This window comes from Chinchilla lanigera, unplaced genomic scaffold (genome assembly GCF_000276665.1).
Source record: "Chinchilla lanigera isolate Chin_1 unplaced genomic scaffold, ChiLan1.0 scaffold00022, whole genome shotgun sequence".
NCBI lineage: Eukaryota > Metazoa > Chordata > Mammalia > Rodentia > Chinchillidae > Chinchilla > Chinchilla lanigera.
In genome coordinates, this window is record NW_004955423.1 from 28,927,237 (window position 1) to 28,953,181 (window position 25,945).

The following is a 25,945-nucleotide window of genomic DNA, read 5'->3' on the forward strand; positions in this document are numbered from 1 at the left end:
GGGCGCAGGGTGAGTGGGCACTGGGAGAGGCTGCACTCCCTGCCTCCAGTCAGAGAAGTCCCTGAGACTTCTGAGTGAGGACCTCCTCTCTGCCCTGGATGCAGGGAAGGGAGAGACTCAGTCTATAATGGCAGTGGGGTCCTGGGTCACCTGTTCTGTCCTCAGGATGTAGATGGCAAATACCTGGCTCTATCCACGAGTTTCACCTGGGACCCATGGCAGTGTGAGAAAAGTATGGACTTGAACCATGGGACCAGCAGCTCCTGGAGCACTTGCTCCTGGGGATGAGATTTTAAATCAAGTCTTTTGGACATAAAGTTCACAGCTATGACCAGTGTAGATTACTGTCTGAAATTATGAATGAATTCAGTAGAATTTTGGAAAATACCTTCCTTTTTTATTGTCTGTGCTATTGTTTCTCAGAGTTTAGTGTACATATGAACTATTTGAGATATTTTCTAAGTATTTGTTACTGTTTTGGGTGGTGCCAGGGATTGAAGCCAGGTCCTAATGCTTGTTAAATATTCAGTCTGTCACTGAGCTACACTTTTATCCCTGAGATGTTTTCTAAAATTGTAAGTTTGTTTTCCTGTTTCAGAGGTTCTAGTTCAATAGGTTCAGAGTTAGCCAAGTATCTGTTTTATCACCCAGCACACTGAATGGTTATGTACCTGTAGTGTGAGGGTCCCTGTGAAGAGGTGCTACTGTTTCTAAGAGAACCTGCTCACCTTCTGTCTTGGTTATTATTTTTCTCATTGCTATGGCAAAATACTTGATACCCAAAGTAAGAGGAAAGGTTTATTTAATTTACAGTTTGTGGAGGTTTCAGTCATTAATCAGCTGGTTCCAAGGCAGGGTGGTATGGCACAGGGGCAACAATTCAAGGGGCTTGAGTGACTCCACCCCTATGGCACTTCTGGTGTTTACAGCTCCCACAGCTTCTCTCTTAGGCCCACTTTGCTCCTTCCTTGCAGCTTTCCTTAGATGATCCCCATTCCTGGCTTTTTCAGACTTCTAGTGTCTCCACTGCACCTTTGGCTTCACACTCACAGCTTCACACACTGCCCTCTCAAGAGGCACACTGCCTGGTCTCCTAGGCCTCCTGAAATCAGGGTGGAAGCCTCTTTAATACCATAATTCTTGCATTGTGCATGCATTTAAAACTGGCACCACTTGAATGATGCCAAGGTCTGCTGTCAGCTTGAAAAGTAGTGAGGCTTTCCTCTTTGTTGGTCATACGGGTTGAGCACCTGGATCACTGGGCACTGTGAATCCAATTCTGAGGAACAAACTCTCTGTGATGCCACCATTCTGGAACCTGGTGTGGCCATTGCCACTCTGGATCATGATACTCTGTGGCTTTCTTCTCAAAGTAAAGTCAGAATTTTGCAGTTTTGAGGCTGCAAAGGGTGGAGACATTACTTTTTGTGATGCACTCAGGACATTTATATTCTCCTGTCCCTACTCAATAATGGAGATCTCATCAGCTCTATCTTTGTAGTTCACAGCTTTACTGGAGTTTCCTTTCTGGCCAAAATCACAAAGTTTTAAATTATCCTACTGGGCTCTTTGCTCTTGATCCTCAACCTTAGTATGGTTAAAAGCCCCCCAAAATAGCCATTTCACTGTCTCTACATTTGAATGGCTTGAAATTTCTTCTACAAGATTAATTAGTCCACCACCCTTAATCTTAGTCTTAGGCAAAGTCTGTGGACATGAGCAAAATGCAGACAAACTTTCTGCCAAGCCATAACACACATTGTCTGGAGTCCAACAACCAATACAGTCCTTCTTCCCAGCAGAAACCTCCCAAGACTGGTGCTTACCTCCAGGGTTTCTATCAGCCTTCTGGTCTTCTGACCAGAATCTCCCACACAGAACACCTTATAGTGTACCTATAGTGTTTTAGGCGACATCTCCAGACCTTTCCAAACTCTTCCCACAAGCCATTCCCAAAGGCTTGTGAACCACAGTCAGATATAGTCACAGCAACTACCCTACTTATCTGGCAACAGATTCTGTATTGGTTACTTTTCTCTCCTTGCTGAAACAAAATACCCAATGCCAAAAATTAAGGAAGGAAAGGTTTATTTAGCTCACAGTTTGTGGCAGTTTCAGTCCTCAATCAGCTGGCTCCAAGCCAGGGTGGCATGGCATAGGGGCAACAGCTCAAGGCAGCAGAAGACAGCAAAAGCCACGAGAGCAAAAGGGGGAGGCAAGCCCCTTTTCCTCCCTTGTATTGTAAGCAGGCTATCACCTCCTAGGACGAGTGTGACACTCACACCATTTCTCAGCCCTCCTCTTGCACAGAATGAAGATGTTTACAAAATGAGGACCCTGGCCTCTTGCTGAGTTGCCTAGTTAAGCTTCTGAACTTCTCAAGTTAACACAACGTATCAACCATTACACCATCCTACATGGAATATTTTTCCATCTCTTATTTCCTCTAGCAGCTGGTAATTTCTTCATGGAGCCATTTCTATCTTCCTTAAGTAGATTGGTTTGACCCTTCTCTATGGTTCCATATATCTCTTTACATAACTCATTTTAAAATTATCACAATATTATAATTTTCTGTTTAATTCTCTGCTTCCAGACTTAACTATGAAGTCTTTGACGACAATATAGTCTGAATACAATGGGTATATTGGATGCTCAACACAACTCTAACTAAGAGGGTAATAACAACTGTCTCCATCTCCACAACATTGCATGAAGATTTGCAGGACAGTAGACTATTGAGATATTCTTTTGTAAGTTAAAAGGACATCTTACTAAAGAATCATGCTCATTGAATTGGGTACTAATTTTGCAGCCCAAATTTGAGAAATCAGTTTTATTCTGTAAAACACTGCAGTGCAAACGCCACAAAAAATAAACTTTTATCATGTTGATTAATATTTCGGTTAACAGTATGGAGAAAGAAAGAGCTACTTTGGGAATGATTTGGGAAATGTAATGATGTCCTTGTCTCTGGAAAATTATACAGGATTAAATGGCTAAATAGTCACTCAGGTATTCTGCAAAAATGAGGTTAAGGATGAATCAGATTCCTTTAAACATTGACTAATGTCTTTAAAAAGAAACAGAATAAAAATCCTGTTGTTTAATGCTAGATAGTTTGTAAAGTATGGGTATCAGAGTGTGGAGCAAAAGTTTTGGCCTCATACAGATCTAGTTGCCAGTTCTGGAATTCTATTTGCTAAAAGATGACCTTCGACAGCTACTTAAGCCCCTTCCTCACCTGTGCAAAGGTAACAATACCTACTTTGCAGAGTGTTGGGATAACTTACTGATGTGAATTCCTCAGTAGGTGGTGACACAGCCAAGTATTTAGAGTATAGTAGCTGGTATAATGAAAATGATGAAGAAATGATTCAGGCCTAGGTTTAGAAGTTAAATTAACATACTTTTAAGATCTTTCTGCAGGCCACATTTCTATGATAATGATTAATAATGTGGCACGGAAGAAAAAAAAAACAAGCAAAAGGCAAACCCATCATACTTTGTCACAATAAAACATTTGATATATACATTATCACTGGCTCCCAATTCAGCTCCACTGAAAAGTCTGGTAAGACATTTTTAGCCATATCCCCTCCCCTTTCCTATTTTATTTGGTATTCCTTTATGAAGAGGAAAGGCCTGGTTGTGTCGATGATCTCTTATGGCTTGCAAATCAGAACAGGCTTCCAGAGACTGGAGTCAGTCCCCCCTCAAGGTGCAGCACTCTCTGGCTGCCTGCTCCAGAGGGCTGGGACCTGTAAATCTGGGTTTGGAGATTTGTGGCACTCAGTCATTGCCAAGGCTGGCAGACCTTTAGAATGGCATCTGGTGACCTTTCACAGAGTCCCCTGGGTCCTCCATCTGAGATGCATGCTCTTGGCAGGAGTATGATCCACATCAAATGGGAAGGCTGGCGAGGTGAGGTCACATGGGGGTAGGACCACGGGCCCTTCACAACCTTGGGCTGAGGATGCAATCTCACACTGACCCTGAGCTCTGCAAGAGAACTGGCTTGCAGCACAAACCCAGTGGGAGGGTTATAATTGGACAGTTCCCCTCACTTACTGTCAGCACCCCAGTGATCCTGTAATTGCTCTGGTTCCTGGATGACACTAAATTCTCATGGCCCCCAGAGCAGCCACTAAGGTCAGAAGTACACACGTGGAAGCCAGCTGTCTCTCCTTTTCAAGACTCTTTTGATGGCATTTCTCCTCTTTCTTTTGAAATGGCAAATTTCTATTTCCAGTAGTGTAGGTAGCTCATATAGGATCCAAAGAAAAAGCTGTGCATCTGTGAGCAAGATAACAACAAATGTGTGTTGAGGAACTGTTTGTGCTAACTGCAGACACATGGCATTTATCAGCTGGAGAGTCATTTTCATGTTAATTTTTAAAGTGCTATGTATTTTTTTTAAAAAAATAGATTTTTCTTGAAGCAGATTTAACAGGTTATTTTTGTTTTTGTCATATTCTGTGGCTGCTTTAAAAGATAGATACAGCTTGGAACTTCTCAGTAGTTCAGTCCTGAGAGTACCCTGGAAAGGATTCTGAAAAGGTGATTACTACAGGCAAAAGGGTTAACTCTCCGCCCTAGGACCATTTTTTTCTTTTTCCTTCGAACTGATAATTTTCCTGGTTGGCAGCCTGTTCTTCACAAATTCCTAAAATATGCCTGCACATTCCCCCAACTCTATTGGTGATGGGATCTGAGATTGAACCATCAAGTAGATTTAGGTTTAAGCCTTAAATCCATTACAGAAAAGCCAGTAGGAATAAAAAGGTCACATGAATTATCTGAACCTTAATTTCTTCTTTCTATAATGAGAATATGAGTACCTATTGATAGTTGATTTGAGAAAAAAGTTAAGGTATAAATGGCCAAATTGTGATTCTCATGTAATGTAATATTCAGCAATGCAGTTATTTTTGTTGCCATTGCAGACCACAGATATTTCGCTTTCTTATGAATGCCAAGTACTACTAATTTTTTATTACATTCACTCAACATGTGTTCGTATGGTATGTTTTATGTTAATATCTTAAATTTTAGAACAATTATTTTAACACTTTAGAAAACTATATCTTCATTTAGGTAAAATGGCACATGTCAGAAGTCTGTCACTCACTGAATGCTTGAACACCTAGATCAAAGAACAGAGTTGAACAGCGCCTGGAAGCCCCCCATAATCCCTTCCGCCCTTTGTACCTCCTGGAAGGGCTTCCACTGTCCCCCACTTCTAGAATCAAGCCTATACTCATTGTTAATTTTATTGTTGGTGCTCTTTTCATACAGCCAAATAAAGTCTAAGTTTCTTAAGACCAGGGAACTAATACCTTTTCTCTCACTTCGAGACCTGTTTGTCACATACCGACTCAGAAATTCTGTTGCATATCTGGTCTTCCTGATACAGGAAAATAAAAATTCCCAACTTGAACGGTATCTGGGATGAGTTCTTGTTCTCTAAAATTGAAGAATGAATTTTAGGCACAACAGAGGTTATGAGCAGAATATATTTATTGTGAGAAAAAAGTTATGTTCAAGAGAGAGACAAGGTAGCCCAAGTGGGTTGCCAAGGACCCTGTCATTCCCAGGGACTTTATAGAGCAAAACCCTAAGGTGAGGCGGGTCCAAGATAGGGGGCAAATGGGAAATTACAAGGTGGGCATGAGGTGGGACAAAACTATGGTCAGCCAATAAGAGTACAAGTATAATTGTTCAGGTAAAATTGAGCAAACTGGGATCAAACAGGGAAGCGAGTCACACAGCAAGCGGGTAAGAATATAGAACAGGGGCTTTTGCTGTAGTGGGTTGGACTACTGACTCTTTCTGGCTTTTTGAAGGTGGTTGCACCTATTTAGAATATCAGTCCCTGATGTTTACACCTAGGGAGGTATGTGGGTACACTTGTTTAGTCCTTTGTCTTCAGGTCTGGCCCACAACAAGTGTCTCCATTCACAAGGTATCTTGTCTTTCATGTTGGCTCCTTCAAGGGTCTGGTCCTGTCTGACTGCCTATAATATTTCTATCTAACTCAGCTGCCTGTAACATCCCTATCTGTCCTCCACTGTACTTTCCTGCAAAATACCATCTTGTGTGAGGGCCATAACCTTAGCCTCTACATCTCCAGGACAACGGGGGCACTCCCAGGGGACAATGTCTACCTTCCCAAGCTGAGGCCATGGAAATCTGAGCTTGCCAGCTTAGCAGACAAGATGCCTTGTTCTTCTGATCAACTCTCTTCCACGCCTTCTATCATCTGGCTCGGAGCTCTTGCTCCTGATTCAAACTCCCTGCCTCACCTTTCCCCCAGGGACTGGACCTGGTTAGCAGGAAAACACTCAGACTATCAGCAGTCTGGTCGATCTCTGTCACTAAACACACAAATCTCCCTACAAACTCACCCACGCCACGACAACATATCCATTCTACTCTGTTTCCTATCCTACTCTGTTTTGGGTCTGTAGTATTTCTTCAATGCCATACTCACCTTTTCTCTTGCTCAGCTGGCTCTTCACAACTGGCATGTTTTTTTTCATTACTGGGGATTAACCTAGGGCCTTCACACTGAGGTACATCCTCAGCCTTATTTAAAAATTTTATTTTGGAAAAAAATAAATTAAAAAATAAAAATTTTATTTTGAGACAGAGTCCCACTAAGTGTCCCAGACTGGACTCCAGCTTGGGATCCTGCTGCCTGAGTCTCCCAGCATATGGGGATTAGAGGGATGAGCCACCAAGCAGGATTAGCATTTTAGTGTGTCCCATACAATCTTTAAACAATAACAACAAATGCCCATTTAAATCCCTCATTCCACACCCATGTTCGTGCTGTCCCCTCTTTAGCCCTCTTCTTGTCCTGTCTTTAGTACTCTTCAGGCTGGTACGCAGCCCCATGAGCTCACTGAAGTTCCCCTTACCAAAACTCCAGACAACTTGCTGACAGCTAAAGCAAAAAGACCCTTCCCACGCCCCTTTGTCAGCAGCCTGTGAAACTGAGGTCAGTGGCAGAGCAGCCTTTCACCCGCCAGACCCCAGACTCCTGGTTTCCCTCTCCCTGGGAGTTTCTTCCTAACTTTCCGTAGGGCTATACTTCCTCCTGTACATGTAGACATACATCAGAGACTTCCTCAGACCTTCTTTATTTCTCATGCTACCACTACAAAAGGGTGACTATAGCAGGGAGTGGTGGAGCAAGCCTGTAATCCCATCACTAGGGAGGCTGAGGCAGGAGGATCATTGTGAGTTCGAGACAAGCCTGGGCTACAAAGTGAGCTCAAGGCCAGCGTGAACTGCATAGTGAGACCCTGTCTCAAAAAGACCAAAAAAAAAAAGGGGGGGGATCATAAAAAATATACACACAATCCAATCACTCCCTATAGTTTGACCTCATTTGAATCAACAAACTCTGGAGCAATTATTTTATGTTCAGAGTAATATGTCAACTTTTAAAATGAATCTTTTCCAACATATCAGTAATTCCACCTAGAGTATATAAAGTGCCTTCTACGTTCAGTGCATAATTACTTTGAAATTCATTTTTTCTGATTATAAAAGAGTCTCATATAGTAAACTTAGAGTAATATTGTGGGATATTATATGAAAAATATACTGTAGTAGAGTATAATATAATATCCCAAGTTCTACCAGCCTGAGATCCTATTAACTTCTATTGTACATTTTTCTAGACCTAATGTTCTTACATTATATGCATACATTCTACATAGCTGAAATAATCATATTTTCACTTATTTTTATAATTGGACATTTATTCATGTTATTAGATTTATTCATCATTATTTTAATGGCTTCATATATGACATCATATGAATATAGAAATAGTCAATACATCCAAGTGTTACTAAATATTTCAAATTTTTAGTTTCTTTTTTGCATCTTTCGCTTGGTACATGTTCTTAAAGCTGTTCTATCTCATCAGGTATTTCAGCTGTCTGAAACTTAAGATGTTTTGTGAGTTCGCCTACCTCAGGGATTGATTATATGTCTTATGTGGCCATTAACATTTGGGTTTCTTACTTTCAAAGAAATTTTCTATATTTGAAATGATGCCTTGTTATTGTTCTCATTTATAAGTCTTAGTTATTAAATAAGGCTGATCTTTGGTTGAGTTTATTTATCATCTATATTTTTAATATCATTCCTACAGTAGTTTCCTTGGTTCCTTTGCTCAATATTAAATGGAACTGGAGGCATGCTGAGGGCAAAAGCCATCTTGAGGTAAAGAAGCTGAGGAGCCAGCACAGGGGGCCTGGTGAACCCTTTGACTTTCTTGCTTCTCCAAGTGCTATGGCTAAAAATACCTGTTACATTTATAAATAGAAATGTGATAAACTTGAGTGTTTCTTTCTCACACTGCCCACTACTTACAGTAAGAGTTTTAGAGCAAATGGGGCGACTGTGTTTATGAGTACTGGGAAGAGTAGAAGCAGAATGAGCCCCATGAACGTAACATGATGGTCTGTCTGCGGCAGATGACAGATAGCCAGCCCTGCTCAGTGCTGCAACCCTATGTTCATACAGCCACACCAACACCTGCATCTTGCATGACCAAGTGCATGGCACTCTGTCCTGACAGTCAGCAGATACATACCTGTTCTTCCCCAGCTGGCAAGAGAAGAACCCACAGGCAAGCATACCAATAACACTGAAGAAACCCACGATGGGCCCTGAAGGGCAGGCGAGAGGGGTCCACCAGCTCCTCTGAGGTCTCTGCCAACACAGCAGCAACCTTCCAGGTGATGGTGAACAGCCAGGCACCAAGCACACAGATAGCACTCAACAATTGAAAGACACTCAGCAGTTCCCAGTAGGGGCACTCAGCAGCACATATGTGGACAGCAGAGTGAGTAACAAAAACACACTGCTCTTCTTGGTAACTTATTAGGAAAATACAGATTAAAACAGGCTCACATGAGCATGCACATCTACAAACGGAAGTCAATATATTTTGCATGAAATAGGAAATAGAAACAAATTTTTTCAATCTGAAAATAAATTCCGAAGTCATTTGTCAATTGCATCTTTGTTGGCCACTAATGGAGTTGTTCAACCTATGTTGCCTCTGGTTAATTCAATACTCAGCAATAAATACAGTGATTGGATGCCACTAACTACACAAAGTTCAGGCTTGCAGGAGATTCTGTCTGCTTTCACACTGCAGGAGGTCATTTTTTTTCAAAATCAAATGCAGCCATGCCTAAATGTAAGAAAATTACAGGCCCCAAACTGTCTTGATAGAAATATACATTGCTACATTCTGTTAATGATCAATCAAACAATCCACAACAAATTTACTTGATAACAAGGAATCTAAATGATTAGTAATTTCTAATTAAAAGGTAAGCATAGCAGCAATCAAAAATTAGATATAAATCAAGACAGAACTAATGATTCATTGATAACAAAGTATTGTTCCCAAAAATTGCTGAAATTGTAATTAAACGGACCCGTAGAGTAGAAGTTGTGCAGTGCTGCCGAGCATTAAGTGACAGCCAAACATTTTAGTAGAATACTAATGAGAGGTTTCAGCAAATCCAAGCACACTATTTTTACTTTGTGATTTCGATAGCCCTTTTTAGATCACTGCAGTATTAGCTAGTCTTCAGTCATCTGAGAAAATAAATGCCTATAGATCTGTGATCTTTTGATCCTAAGAACCATGCAAAGGATTATGAGTTTGGAATAGATGTTGCTCAGCAATGAGCTTCAGATTGCACTTGGCAAGGCTGAATTGAACACTGATGTCCACTTATGAAAGTGACTTCCCCCAACCTAGGTGGAATTCAGTTCTCCTAGTGTCTGTTTAGTGGAGTTTGGTTTTTTGTTTGTTTGTTTGGTCTTTTTTTTTCTTCTCTCTTGTGATTGGTCCTTGAATTTAGGGCTTTTCTCAAGCAAGAGGTAACAAATCTGCAGGGGTAAAATAACCTAGTATGGACTTCCAAAGACCTCTGAATTTTACCTACTGTTGACTCTGGAATTGATATGTTTCTTCTTGCTTTTGTTGCTCTCCAAAGATGACCTTGGTAATACTACTACAGTTATAAAACACCTTATTATTGACATTGATTTCTGGTAAACTTTATTATTTGTTGTTTAGAATTAACCCTTTGAGGTGGGTGCCACTGTAATTTCTACCACCATAATATGATAAAACTGAAACTTGGAAAAGTTAAAGCCCCTCATAAGTGTGCAGATAATTTTTGGTTTTGTTCACTCTGTCTCTCTTCTTCTCACTTAAATTTTAATAGACCTTTCTAATAATAAAATATTACATAATCACATAAAAATTTTGGAAAGCTAAAAGAATATACATAAGAAGAAAATAAAAAAGGAAACTTCCTTCCCTGCCTTCTTCCATGCATAGATACAGAATGAGAGTTATTATGTATATATTCTTGGTTCATTCCATGTCAAGAACTCTCTCCTTGGCTTGAAAAATATTCATTCTGTGCATCATCCTTAATGGCTCTGGGAGACTAACATTCAGAACTAACACTTAACATTTATTGTGCACCAGTCTTTACATATATTAGTTAATTTACTATTCCCAAGCACTGCGTGAGGAGGAACTCTTATTATATTCAATTCCTGGGTAAGGAAACTGAGAAATCAAAGAAGTCACTTTCCTCACCAAGGTCATAAAGCTGAAAAGTAGCTAAGCTACAGTTCAATTCCAGGTTCTAGGTTCTGAATCATCCAATTGCATTTGTCCCTTCATATGGATATTACATTGTTCATCTAATAAATCCTTTATGCACATTTAAGTCAATCAGTTTCTTGATACACCTTCTAATAGATCCAGTTGCCTCTGCACCTGCCCTTATGAGGGTTACAGTGTCCAGGGGGGCAGTTCTTGAACCTCAGTTCTTTGCTGGCTCCGTGAACCAGACATAAGTGAGGGGACCCTCCCCTCCCACATGCATCAGGGTTTTGTGGAAGCTCAGAAGGGTTAACACTCAGCCACCAAGCACAAGAAGGCCTTGTGGAAGCTGTGGGGAGGTAATTGCCTCTGTCTGCCAGGAAAGCATGCAATGCCACCTGCCAGATGGCAGCCACAGTGCCTGGGCCAAAGCCCCTCATTACCACCTGACTAAGTGGTAAGTGGAATCCTGCTGCAGTCACGGGAACTAAGCAACTGAATTCCTTCTAGATCCTCATTACTCGTACACGGATGAGAATAAGTCTCCCTGCCTGGGACCTAGTAGGCAGTCTGGACTGGCTGAATTCACTCTAAAAGAGAAGTTGCTGTTAAAGAATGAGCTCAGGGAGTTAGGACGAGCAAGTGCTAAATAAAAGACTGAATTCAAAGAGTTACTGGTAAAGGTAAGGAAAGCTGAAAATATTAAGAGAATCCATTGTTTCATATACGTAGGAACAGTGAGACATCTTACCAAATTAACAAGTGCAGACCTTCCTCTCACAAACAACAAATGAGAGGTCTAGAGAATGTACATGATTTGCCCAATGTCACACGAGAAGGGAGCTTGGCTCTTCTGCCCATCAGCCCTATGATATTTTTCCTCTAAATTCTGCTTCTTGTGGGTAAGTCCTTGAAAAATAGTACATAATGTTATATAGGTATATAATATAACATAAGGGTATATCTTTTCTCAGGAATGTTAACTCTACCTTCTCTCAGAAAAACTAAAAAGAATGTGTGTTCCTTTCAATAAACTAATAGAAATTAGTAGTACAATTATCTTAGCTATCTTGTATGTGTATAAATATATATATTTTTTCCCTTCCTTCTTTTTTTCTTGTCTCCTATCCCTCATCCCAGTTTTCTTTCCTTTTGAGCAGTTTCTTTCCCTTTCATAATATCTATTGTACCTTTCAGGTTTTATTTACTCTTTTAGGTTCTTACACCAGGGAGACAATACGGTGTTTACACATGTGGGTCTGATTTATCTCACTTGTGAGCATAGACTCTAATGCTTATTTTTTTAATGATTTTGCATGCTTAAGTATGGTAATCTGAACAACTACTCTGAAGACAACTATGCAATATAACAACCATTGTTGAATTTATATCATCTTGTTTTTTGAAATTCTGTATCATTTCAATATTTTTTTATTATTTTTTATTCTTTTAAAATAAAAAAGAATGTATGGCTAGCAACAAACTCAGTAACGGTTTCAGAAATAAAATTAGAGTGTGCATTTTACACCTGGCATCATGAAAATAAAAGTGCAAGTGCTTTCATTTTACCAATTATCAGAGCTGGTTGGTAGAGTGTGCTTTCCAAAGCCCCTTTGCTTGTGTTTTCTTGCTTGTTCTTCATAATAGCAAGAAACACATGGTGCTATCCTATTCATGTGGATGAATAGAAGGATGTCAAGGACCTCCTATTTGGGCATGTATTCACAGCTCAGATGCAACATGTTGAAAGCAGGGCCTTTCAAACCATTCTTCTACTGTGGTCTGTGTCTCACAGAATGATCCCTCCATTCTTCCAATTGTATCAGCTAGAAGCTTGGACAGGCTTTCCTCCTCTCTTTATAGCTCTGATAGCCAAGCAATCATGGAATCTTTTAAGTTATTCCTCCTTCATGCCTCTCAAATTATCTTTTTATTTCTTCTGTTTTCACCCTCATCAGACCACCATTCTATCACAGTAGAGATTTTAGTGATCTTCAAACTGTCTCTATACTTCCTTCTTTTATTGGCCAGCAGTTGTAATAAATGCTGTTGTGTAACAAACTGTCCAGTACTCAGCAGTTCATAACAATGATCAAGTACGCTCAGGTCCACAGGAGGGAGCCGAGGCAGCTTTGACTGCTCTCTGTTGGATTTGGCTGGGCTTGGCTCTAAATTGTAGCTTTGGTTGAGGTCTGTTCTGTTTTTCTTACTCTGAATCCAGTTTGCTCCTCAAGGCAGGTTCTGCCTGTGGTGATTAAACAAAACAAATGAGTATATTTTAAGCCTTTGCCTGTGCTGTACTCACTAAAATTTCACAAGCTAAAGCAAACTGTGTGGCCAGGCATGATACCAGTGCATCAGGGGTATAGAAACTGCCTCTCCTAAGAATTTTGAAACCACTGATGGAGTGTTGCTGCTGCTTAAAACACACAAGACCCATTGTTAAATCCCCTTTGGCTAACATAAAATTTGAATGCTCTGACCTACCCTCCCAACCCAACTCTATCTACTCTATTTACTTCCCATCCATCCCTCGAAAAGAGCTCTGTTCCCTTTTGTCTCCTACCCATTGCCTGTACTATTCCTTTTTTATAAAATTCTCTTTCCTTTACCTTTTCTTAACTAATTTCTAATCATACGAAGGTCTCACTTAGAAATAAGCTCTACCAAGAAGTGTTATTTTCTGATTCCCAAGACTCAGATAAGTACCTTTTCTAATGTGTTTCAAAATGTATGTGTAAATAACTTGTAGTTGATATTTTCATGCTATTAAAACAGGTTGCTTTATTGCCTGTCTCCTTTCACAAATCTGAGAATAAGAATTATGACTTGATCTTTTTGCTTTCCAAAATACTTCTCTCTGTGTATTGAGCCAACATCTAGTTCAGTGGGAGATATTAGAGGCTTTCCCGTTACAACCTGGAAGTCGAGTATGCACTAACTCCACTAGTTTCTAGTTTTAGGCTGAAGATATTAGTGACACAGTTGAACAAGAAAGAAATAATACATGTAACACTTCAAAGGAAGAAATTAAGCTGTTTAGTCATCTTCAGAAAGATTATACATCCAAAATCTCAGCAAATGGTAAAGCTACTAAAGCAATAAGAAATTTGGCAAACCAGAGGTTATTACATCAATAAGTAGAAATCAATGCCCATTTACATATGAACAAAGTGTAGTTGAATAATAAAATAGAAGAGAATGTAGCAAAGAAGTTCATAACTAAATTAACCAAACAAATGAATCGTACCCCAAGGCATAAGCATAACAAGAAATATCTCAGCTTTTTCAAGAAAAATGAAAAAGCCATCTTTTTAATAGAAATAGCATTGCCCCACTGTCACTCTTCTTTGAGGTAGTTTATAAACTGTATGAAATTCAAAAACAAAAGGAGTACTAGATTTTTGTTTTGCCTTAGAACTGACTACAATAATTATAAAGTTACTCTGGAAAAATAAATAATTAAGAGTAGTTAAGAAATGAAGAGTAAGGTATGGGTTAAGGCACTAATATAAGATAGTAGCACATAAAGTTTCTATGTTTAAAATAGAGTGCCTTGGACACAAGATAAAAGACCAGTGAAATTGAAGAGAAAAATCCAAAAATGGGTCATGTAGTGTATCACAGTTTTGTTTATGATAACATTTGTACCACAAATGAATAGGGAAAAGATGAACTTTTAAACCAGTGATGCTAGAACTATTTAATAGACACACAGATATTTTAAATTGGGTCTATTTTTCATGTGTCAGACACATATATGGTGTAGATCATGATACATTCCAAGTGAATCCAAAATTTTAGGGTAAAAAACTGAAACTACACAGATACTACGAGTATACATGGGTAATTTCCTCTCTCATCTAGTATATAGGAAAGTATCTTTAAGTATCACTCAAAATGCCCATTTAGTGAGAAAAAGAATGATAATTTTTATTATACACATATGAGCAGAGCCACAGAAATCAGAGTACATACATACTTGACAAATTGTGAGGAAATCTGCAATTTATATCATAAAAAATGTACCCTTAAACTAACACAAGGCAAAGTCTTTTCGGGCTGTTATGGCACCTAAATAGTACATTGTGATTCAAGTAAACCAGATTAGAGAACCTATCTACCAGAGAGTTAGAGGTGCCCTGGAAACTCCCAGGGGCAGAAACTCTGAGTCTCTAGATCAGAGTTTTCAATTTTACTGTTCTGATACTTTGAGAAAATTCCTTGCTTTTGGAAAACAACAACCCAGCTCAGGGTGATTTATATAAGTAAAGTGCGTTGGCCTGAAGTAGTTCACCAATGGGCCCATCCTGATTCTCTGCCTTTCAATAGATCTTTGGGATATTGATGCTGGGGTCAGAAAGATGTAAGACAGTACTTGCCTATGTGAGCATCATATTACATGGAGTGAGACACATCTTAATCACTTTCCTCACCAATGAAACACAATACCCAACACCTGCAGCATAAAGGATGAGTAATTTATTTTGGCTAATATGCTAGTCCAGGATAGGCCAGCTCCACAGAAGAAACAGTGAAGTAGAGGGGCACGGTAGAGGAGTGCCATGGCAGACAGCAAGCAGAGGGAAGAGGGGAGCAGAGGAGGAGCACAAACCTTTCCAGCCCACATCCCCAGTGAGCCACCTCTCACCAGGATCCACATCCTAACAGCGAGTCAGCCATACCACCCCCATAATGCAATCACCTGGAAGCCCCATCAAGGAGCTCATGAGGCTTTTGGGGGACATCTAGATATAAACCACACACAAATAATTAACCAGCTAAAGAAGTAAAACGTCCCTACAAGAAAAGCTACCATACTTTGGAAAAGGCAATCAAAGAGGGCATGAGAAAGTGAAGAAGATCTCCTATTCTTAAGCAGTCAGGATTAAAATTGTCAAATGGCCATACGCCCAAAACTACTGTACAGACTTGATGCAATTTGAATCAAAATAACCACAACCATTCTCACAGAACTAGAGAAAACAATCCTAAAATTCATATGGAACCAGAAGAGAACTAGAAAAGCAGAAGAAATCCTGAGTAATGAGAACAAATCAGTAAGCATCATAATCCTAGAGTTTCAGTTATATTATAAAGCTACAGTGATAAAAACAGCATTGTACTGGCACGAAAAGAGACATATTGATCAATGGAACAGAACAGAAGGTGCAGAAAAAAAACGTGTATATATTCAGGTATCTGATCTTTGGCAAAAGAGTCAAATTATACTGGAGGAAAAGTACCTTTTTAATAAATGACACTGGGAAAATTAGATATCCACGTGCAAAGGACTGAGTCTAGACCCACATGTTTCACCATGTACTAACCCAAAATCAAAATATATCAAATATCTAAATATTAAAACAGAAACACATCATCTGTTGGAAGATAAAATAGATAAATCTCTTGAAGACATAAGTACAGGCAAAGACTTCTGGAAAAGAATCCCAATGGCACAAGAAATAATTCCAAGAATCAACAAATTGGATCATATCAAATTAAAATGCTTCTGCACAGCCAAAGAAGAAACCATCAGAGTGAAGAAACAATATACAGAATTGGAAAATATTTTACCAGCTATTCCTTGGACAAAGGATTAATATTTAGAATATATAAAGAACTCAAAAAATTATACCCTTCCAAAATACAAGATCCAATAAAAAAATGAGCAACTGAAATGAATAGACATTTCTCAGAGGAAGTATAAATGGATAATGAATACATGGAAAAGTCTTCAACATTTCTGACCAGCAGAGAAATGTAAATTAAAACTATTGAGATTTCATCTTACTACAGATTATCAATAAATCAAATAACAAATGTTCGCTAGTATGTGGCAAAAATGAACCCCTTCTACATTGTTTGTGGGACTGTGAGCTAGTAAAAATACTGTGGAAGTCAGTACAGAAATTCCTTTAAAAAAACAAAACTAGAAATTCCATTTAACCCAGGTATTCTGCTTTTAGATATTTTCCTGAAAGAGGTAAAGACATCATATTACAGTGATCCATGCATACCCATGTTTATAGTAGCACAATTCATAATAACTAAATCTTGAAGTATCCTGTATGTCCATCAACAGATGAATGGATAAAAAAAATGTGGTATGTATATACAATGGAGTACAGCTCTGCCATAAGGAAAGATAAACTTGAGTCGTTTGTAGAAAAATGGGTGCACTTTGAGACAATAATGTTAAGTGAAATAAATCAGACACACAAGATTAGATGTCACATGGTTTCTCTCATATAAGAAACCCAGAATATAAATCAAGAGCAAAATAAAAAGTAGACAACAGCAAATAAGGAGATAAATCTTTCACAAATGGGAGGAGGCTACTTGTCAGCATATTTGTCAAACGTGTTAACTGTATAATGCCAAAACTGGTATTGGTGCACGTTTTCTTCACTGGAGATTCAGTGATCCAGTGACTCCATGGGCAGAAGTCCTTTTAGAATGGGAGTGTGTTTAAGGTGCCGGTTGGCTCACTCGTGTTCTCCTTTCTTTCCCTTCCCCTCCTAGGCTCTTTGCTTTTATTCTCATCTCTCCAAGATTTCTGATCAGGCAAATGTCTACTGTAGCTTTGTCCCCACTGGAAACCAGTCCCTGTTCTATGTACATGGCCTCCCCAGGAGGAAGCTCAGAGGCTGGTCTATGGAACAGAGGGCAGGACTCTTGCCAGCCTGAGGTGAGTAGCCCAAGAGCTGCTGGGTATTTTACATTGTGGATGAACAAGTTACAGTTTTGATCACGTTCCTTCCCTGTTCTTTTGATGTGGAGCAGATAATAAGACAGTCTGAGCCTCGCACCAGACAGCATTCTAGGAAGCTTCCCTGAAGAGTTCACAGGCAAGCCCTACAGATCATAACTGACCTCCTCACTGTCCTTTTTAAAGGTGCCCAAGCTCAGAAGGGCCACAGTTTTCCTGATTAACTCAGTCAGGATCTTGGATTCTTTGGTCTGCAAGGAAGAGATCAACTGGTCTCTATGGTTTTTTATTCTAAATTCTCACATAATCAAAATGATATTTTAGAAAAGACAGATGGGGGACATTAAAGAGCCTACGCGTCCCCTGAGAAGATTTGCTTCTTCTCTTCTACTGCAGAACAGATCTGAGGCAAGGTAAACTAAGACACACCCAGACTGAATGCTCACTCTGAGGTACCTCCTCCTGTTCTGTTCCAGCCAGGCGTGCAGGAGGACACTCTGATGCTAGCATCTGGTGCTCTTCATCCTTCCTTGGGCCTTCACCTGTCCTTTGTTGGAGTCATGTTCACCCTTCCCTCTGTTTTTGTGCTAGAACATTGCTCAGAAGGCAAGTGGAATAACAAGAGAAGATGCGCTCCTTCCCCGACTGGTCAGAAGAAAACTCAAATTGCATCCTTTGAGTTCTAGCTTGTTGGACAAGCTTCAGGAAGAGTTGAAGGGCCTGGCCCTATCTCTTAAGGATTCCTCCTCACATCTCAGCTGAGCCACTTCTTCCTGAGGCACAAGATGCCCTGTAGTTGCCCACAGTCCAACTCCTTTGCCAGAGGTTCTCCAGAAGTGGCTCTCTTAAAATGGTAGGACATCTTGCTATGCTCAACATGACTCCCTTTACCGTCCCTTAGTTGTGCCAAAGTCATAGAGTTAAGAGGTTGTTTCCTTCTTGAAATCCACCTTGGCTATGGATCCTTAAACTTATATTGATGCACGGAAATTTCTAGTCAGAACAGTCTAGATGTAGGGCTCTTTGCTCTGTTTGATTTCTCTTGCAAGGGCTTTCATCATCTGCTCCTCTCCCTGGGAGGACGATGACAGATTCAGGGTGATGGAGCCACTTGAGTCTGTTCTGGCTGACGCAGACTGTGTGCCCCAGTGTAAGAGTTGCGGGGCAGGCAAACCTACATGTTGTGACCTCAGTGTTAAAGGAAATAGTGTCTTTGAAATATGATTTACCACCACCATTTTACTGATTAGGAAACTGAGGCCAGAGGTTCTCAAGAAACTGACTCAGGCTACCCAAGTAATGAATGGCAGATCTGAAACTGAGACACATGTTCTCCAACAACATAGCCAGAGTCTTTGGGCACTGTTTACGGGCACTGTGTGCAAACTCACACCCGAAGTGTAGTCCAAGGGTAGGCAAATTCACACAGCCATGGGAAAGTACTCTAAAGTAAGAAAGAGTAATAACAAGGAGAAAATCGTGTTACTGACTGCAAGGCCACAGACAGAGCAAGCCTTAAGACGGAAGGCCTGGGCCATGGCTCTAATGCCATCCCCATCTGCTCAGTGCCATAGGGCATTCTCTACTTACTGTTCTGATGCCTCAGCTATCTCAGCCACAAAACCACATCATTTTACAGCTCACAAGTGGTGTCTCAGGAGTTAGCAATATGATATATACAAATTACTGTTCCATGTCTACCATCTAGTGGGTGCTCAAATATGTGTTGACTCCCCCCTCTCCCAGAACTGCATAATGGAATTCATTGTGCATTTATGAGAAATTTTAGCAATACAATGTCAATTTATTTACAACTTTCATGAATCTTCAGTATAATCCATTTTTCTAGCCCAAGACCTGGCTAGATCAGAGATCCTACCTGGCCTCCCTGCTTCATTTTACCCTCCCCCCTGCAATTGTCTGACAGCTCAAACTCCAGGGTGCCACCCAACCCCAACATGGAACCAAATAACATTCCTCCAGTCATCTGCCTGAAATTTGTCATCCAGTCCCATAAATTCTTATCCCTAGAAAATATGAACTAATCTGCTGGATACATCTGAATATAAGTATGTCATGTATAATAAAGGCAAGGTATAATTGAAAACACAGTATGTTTAAATGTGAAAAATTATATTACAGTGAAAGACACATTGCCACAAATCCCCCTCACAGTCCTTCAAACACACTCGTCCCCTGGTTCCTGCTTCTTGTGGAAGCAGTTCTAGAGTCCTTTCTTCTATAGCTATGTAGTTGTGCAGTCCTGGCTGCCTCCAAATCATGCTTTATGAGCTGCCGTATTGGATGGCATGCAACAGCAGGATTCGTTCTATTTTTGATCACACCTCCTAAAGACTCACAAAAGAGGACTCCAGAGCTACTTCAATCAGTAGCAAGGATGATGGATGAGTGTGTTTAAAGTGAGGAAGCATATTTTGAGGGAGATTAATGGCAATGTGTCACTGTAATAATATTTTTATTCAAACATTACTGTATTTTTCCATTATCCCTATATGTTAGTGATGTGAGAGGGCAGGAGAGAGAAGCTAGAGGCTATGCTAGCTGTGCTGTAGTAACAACCCAAATCCTCAGGGGTTTAAAACAAAAGTTTATTTTCTTGTTTTGTTTTTAGTTCAAGCTGCATTCAATAAAGTCAGGCACAGTCCTCTTGGGCATTGGGATTACCTTAGCTGCAGCAGCCAGGTGGGTAGAGGCTCCCTGGAATGATTTTGGACAGTGGCAGAGGCAGAAGGGGAGGGCAAGGAAGGGTGTCACATGAGCTCAAAGTGGAACTGGTCACTTCTCACAGCTCAGGGCCAGAGCTGGGCCCAACCATGCATAATGAGGAAGTACAATTTACCTTTTGTCCAGACAGGTAATAAGAATATTTGGCAAAAACTACAAATAATCATAATTCTATACTTTAAAATCAGTTTTTAAAACTTTTGATGGTAAAATTTACTAAATACATTTTATCTCAGCAGCCTATTTCCCATCAGTGTGAAATAAATGAGGATGCTCAATTTTGCACTTCATTTCCAAGTACATTATGGAAAGCTACTCTGGTTTTCACTTGGTACAACTTCTTGTATGATTTACAGCACAGCAGAGCACTTGCAGAGAGCAACCTGAGAGAAGCTCAGGGTTGGAGTGATCCTACCCAAAGGTATCATCTCTCTTTTTGTGGGCATATTGTTCTAGATGTCCAAGCAGATAGGCTGCCCTAATAAAGTACAATAGCCCAGCTGACTGTAAAGGACACACCTTTCCTTCTCAAAGGCTAGAAACTGAAAGTCCAAGATAACAGCTCAGCACGGCAGGGTGGGCAAGAGCCATCTCCCAGGCTGCAGATGCTGACTCCTCCAAGATGTTAAATGGTGGAGCTGCCAGGTCATCATGCTAATGTCTCATCTGGTGCAGAGAGCATGGCTTTCCTTTCCACCAATGAGGCTCATGCTTACGGAGTGTTATGGTTTGTGTCTAAGATGTCCTCCCAAAGCCTTATACAATCACGGGGCTGGCTTCCAGAGTTTTTGATTGATCGATGGTCCAATGCCAAGATTATGCATGTGACTACTACACCTGACCTGGGGTGGGTAGTTTTGCAAACAATATAAGGGGCAGAAAGAGGCTTGCTCTCTGCCACTCTTCGTTTTTTGCTCTTGTTGCTTTCCTGTTTTCTGCCACCATGAACTGTTGCCCTCTGCCATGTGCCACTCTGCCTTGGAGCCAGCAAAGTATGGACTGAAACCTCCACAAACTGTGAGCTAAATAAATCTTTCCTTCCTTCATTTTGGATGTTGGGTATTTTGTCTCAGCAGTGAGAGAAAAGTAACCAAGAAGTGGAGTCTCAAGTGCTCTCTCTCTCCCTCTCTCTCTCTTTCTTTCTCTTTCTCTCTCCTCAGAGAAGAAAGTTTTTTGCATCCATGGCATCTCTTTCTCAACAGCAAGGATGTGTGTTTTTATGCAGCTGTGTGGAAATGAAATCCTCCCTATGAACTAAGAATCAATTGTGCGTGGGTATGAGCTCATCCACACAGTGAGAATACAAAGTGGGTCAATCAGTGAAGTCTCTCGTTACAAGCACATGCAAAAGTTATGAAGTACAGAAACCAACAATCCGTTCACATGTCAGCAAGGGAAAGAAATAACTGAAAAGTTGAATTAGTGGTGGCACATGTCTGCAATACTAGCACCCAAGAGGAGGATTTCCACAAATTGGAGGCCAGCCTGCGCTACGGAGTGAATGCAAGACCAGCCCGGACTACGCAGTGCTAACCTGTCTCAGAAAACTAAAAAAAAAAAAAAAAAAAAAAACAAAAACAAAAACAGAAAAACTTTAAAACAATTAGGATTTGAAAAATACAATTAGATGCACATATATCACTGTGGAATGATGATTTTAATTCTTTGGGAGAAGATAATAAGAAGGGAGAATAGTTGGGTCAAATGAGACCTCTAGTTCTAGCTTTTTAAGGAAGCTTCACACTGATTTTCACATTGGTCATACCAGTTTGCACTCCCACCAACAGTGGATAAGGGTGCTTTTTTTTTTTGTTTTTCTTGTTTTTCTCCGGTACCGGGAACCGAACTCACGACCTTGCGCTTGCCAGGCAGGCGCTTTGCCGCTGAGCTAAATCCCCAGCCCCGGATAAGGGTGCTTTTTCACTCACAGCCCTGCCATGATTTGTTATTGACTGATTTGTTGATAACAGCCATTCTTTCTGGATTAGTCTGTAATAGCTAAATTTTGAAAACAACACAAATACCCATCAACTAAAGAATGGATAAAAAAAGATGGCTTTTTTACACAATGAGGTACTACTCAGACCTAAGGAAGGATAAACTTGAGACACTTATAGCTAAATGGATGAACCTTGAGACCATACTCTTAAGTGAAATAAATTGGACACATATGTGTAAATATTGCATTGTCTCTGGTGTAAGAAGCTGAAAGTGTAAATGAGAACTAAAATGTATAATAGATATTGTGAAATAGAAAGTAACTGTTCCAGTGGAAAGGGGAATGGAGTGGGGAGAAAAAAATGAGAACAAAGAATAAAATGGCAACAAAGCTTTGTAAATAAGGAAGGAAAGTGGGTGAAGAGGGGGAGGGGAATGGGAAAAAAAGAGGAACTACGATATACCATGTACAGGTACAAGTTCACAATGATGAATGTAATCATCGTGCATATCTAAATTATACCAGTAAACTTAGTTATAAAAAATTGAATTCAACCACACATCAAAAGTAGTATTCCTTATGAACAAGTTGGTTTCACTGCAGGGATGCAATGATGGTTCAACATATGCAAATCAATAAACATGATATATATGTCAAAAAAATGAAGGCTAAAAATTATATTATCATCTCAATAAATCCATAAAATTATTTAACAAAAAGAGAAATACAATTAGAAATAAATCAAAGTATGATGTTCTCCACATTCCCTAAGAAAGTGACACAGCACAGGGAAAATAATTCATTTAACAACCTAGTCACAAGACCTTGGCTCAGTCAGTAAACAAGGAATATCTGTATTACATACATCAGCATGCCAGACTGTGAATAAACGATCATTCCCAACACTTTCAAAGCTTTCTTAGACCAGAGCTGAGGGGATGCAGCACATCTGCCTGGTTTGGGGTTTCCTGTCATGCAGATTCCCTGGTCACAGGGCCTGGCAGGAGCTGCTTTGCTTTGCTGTAACAATAAATAATTTGGAAATTCAGCTTACCATTCATAATTATCCAAGTTTCAGAAAAGTAAGATTAAACAGGTAAAGGGAACTATTTTTTTTTATTTGTTTCCCCTCAAATTGGAAGAAAGAGCTAGAAAGGTGGATTAAAAATTGTGGTCCATGTTGTAGTCACATAGGTGGGTCTCTTCTGTGAGGAGCATGGTGCTCCCTCTGGAGCAGACCTGAGTTACTCTGCGATAAAGCTCCAGCTACGGTTCCAAGGTTAAGGCTGAGCAGCTAGATTCCAGGGTGCACAGTGGAGAGCAGATTGAAAAACACTACAGGAAAACATGCAGCTGCTCTGTGTGGTCCATCTTTTCAGGACCTGTCCCCTGTGCCTTCACCCAGTGCCCTGCCTCAGCTGTCAGACACTGACCAGAGCCTGCTGGAGATCCTAAAGATGGTACTTTGGATAGTCAGTGGCCAACTCAACATAGAAAAGGTCAACCTGAGCTTTTGGAGAGAAGGTCACTCATTCTCTGGCTGCCTTCCTCCACTCGAGGTAACAACAATTGATCTTAAAGGCTCCTTCAGAATACTGGGTTTACACTAATAAGGCATAATTATGTGTTCTGCTGTGGATTCCTTACATAATTGGTGTTTGTGTGTGATAGGAGAAAAATGCAATAGAAAGAGAATTATGTAATGTGCAGAACTGGTCCAGGAACCACAGTGAACTGTTTTGTATTAATAGAAAATATGACAAAATTCTGATATTTCACAATGGAAAACAAGTATTATTTCAAGGCCAAATTCATTTCTCATATCTTCCTCTAGCTTCCAGTGAGACCTGTATATGGTATCTCATTCCTAGGAACACCATATTTTAGGGACTGGTGTAATTTATTACTGACAGAGGTCAGCACACTGCTTTGGAGCATTTATTAGCTGTGCAGATATGTTTTGTGGAAGAGGATCTAGGACTGCACTAATTCATGGTTATTTTGGAGCCAAGACTACTGTGGATATAGGTGACATTATAATGGTCACTATTGCTGTCACTGAATTAGCTATACCTGATCTCTACCTCACAGTTGGATTATTACTCTGTTCCAAGCACTGTGCTAATTTACTTGCATGGTTTCCTTAAAAGATTAATCCTTTACAAAATACCACAAATCTAGGTAGCTACTGTATTCCTACACCATTTCACAAATGAAATAAAATAGAGTCTTGGAATTTTATCACACAAGGGTCATGGGTAAGAGTGGCAGAGCCAGAACTCTTCCAAGAGAGTTCTGACTCCTAACCTGAATGTTCTGGAAGTGGAGAACCTGAAAGTGGAATTACATCCAGTGGAAGATATCTGGAGCTTCCACTGATGCCACTATTCAAGAGTATGAATTCCAGAGGATTAGAAATTTAAAAAGTCTTATCAGGAAAGAGTATGAATTCCAGAGGATTAGAAATTAAAAAAGAGTCTTATCTGGAAAACTGGAATATACCTTTCATCTAGGTATAAAGAGATTAGAATTGAGAGAGTCAGGGAACTTTACTATGAAGGAAAGGATACCATATGCTGCAGGTGAGTTTTCATTCTAGGACAAAAGCTTCATTTACAGTGTGCTGTGCAAGGCAGAGCTTGTGTAGTGAAGTACACATGCAAGCATGTTTCATTAGGGAAAGTGTGCACACCCTCAGTGGCCTTTAGTATACTCATGAGCAGAACTATAGAAATAGACTAAAGAGCAGCAATTCTTTGTTAGATTAGCAGATACAATAATACCATTGGTGAAGCCTGAATGTTCCCAGACGTACATAGAATGGAACACTGAAAACTTGAACATTATATTTACTTAATATTTTGAGTCTCACATTGTCATCTGGAAAACCTGCATTCAAATAGCTACCTGTGGCACCTATTGGGAGGATTAAATGGAATAAATATGTGAAAGTACTTAGCATACTACCTGATATACAATGCTCTAAATAAGTGCTAGTTTCCTACTTTCGAAACAAATCCACCTGGTGAGGGTCTGACTTCAGAACAGCTGAAAGAAGTAGGATTGTTCCCATGGTCAATGAGGCCTCCGTGGATCCCTACCTTCCAGGGAGACCTTGACTGTTCCCCACAGCTGGCCCTGAAAGTGTAACTTTGTAGTTCAGACCCAAGGAAATGGGGTGAGTTTTTCTTGAAGCTGCTCAGCCTTTTGTGAGCCATCTGGCATCTCTTAAGGCATCTGGAACTCACTCAAAGTGTATTGCATGTAAAATAGAATTTTGTTTCTCCAGAATGTGAGGCAAATTGCAGCCCAAGGGACATTGGATACAGGAAGCCACACCAGTCATGCCCAGCTTCCTTCCTCCTGGACACAGCACTCCGAGTAGAATGAGAAAACTCTACACCAAAGGGTTTTTCTTTTTTGACCAGTAATTCTTCTTCTCTTTGGAGTACAGGAAAGAGAATCAGTGACCTTTGTGTGTATCCCCTGGAAGCTATAGTCTCTTTTCCAAGGAAAAAGAAATAATCATATCTACATAGCTACCATTTATAGAGTTGACAGACCATTGTAGCTTCCAAGATTAACAAACACTGTTCTCAAAGATAATCTATGGGTCTTGCCCTTCAAATCAATGGAATTTTGACCTTTCACAAAGAATAGCATGGAAATAAGTTAAGTATCTGTTACCTTCATTGTGTGGACACCTTTATTCTATTCCTCGCACTGATCTTCACTGTGATGATGGCTTTTGGCGGGCTGCTGAAGCAGTGTGGATTCACATACATCGATTTATTAGCTGTTGTACACATTACCCAAGTCAGGTGTAGACTTCATGTGGCTGGAGAGCCTGAGAAGTTCTGAAGGGATCAGTTTAGCTTAACCCTTT

At 40.1% G+C, this 25,945-nt stretch overlaps 1 protein-coding gene across 1 annotated transcript in view; it reads left to right on the forward strand.

Annotated features, from left to right (window-relative positions):
* Positions 1-25,945, forward strand: part of LOC102009196 (chromosome unknown open reading frame, human C1orf87) — a 96,462-nt gene that overhangs the window by 34,122 nt on the left and 36,395 nt on the right. Inside the window, 6 exon segments of the mRNA XM_013514369.1 lie at positions 17,189-17,334; positions 17,336-17,354; positions 17,967-18,096; positions 18,099-18,167; positions 18,170-18,228; positions 23,439-23,618. Coding sequence (XP_013369823.1) covers positions 17,189-17,334; positions 17,336-17,354; positions 17,967-18,096; positions 18,099-18,167; positions 18,170-18,228; positions 23,439-23,618 — 603 coding nt within the window.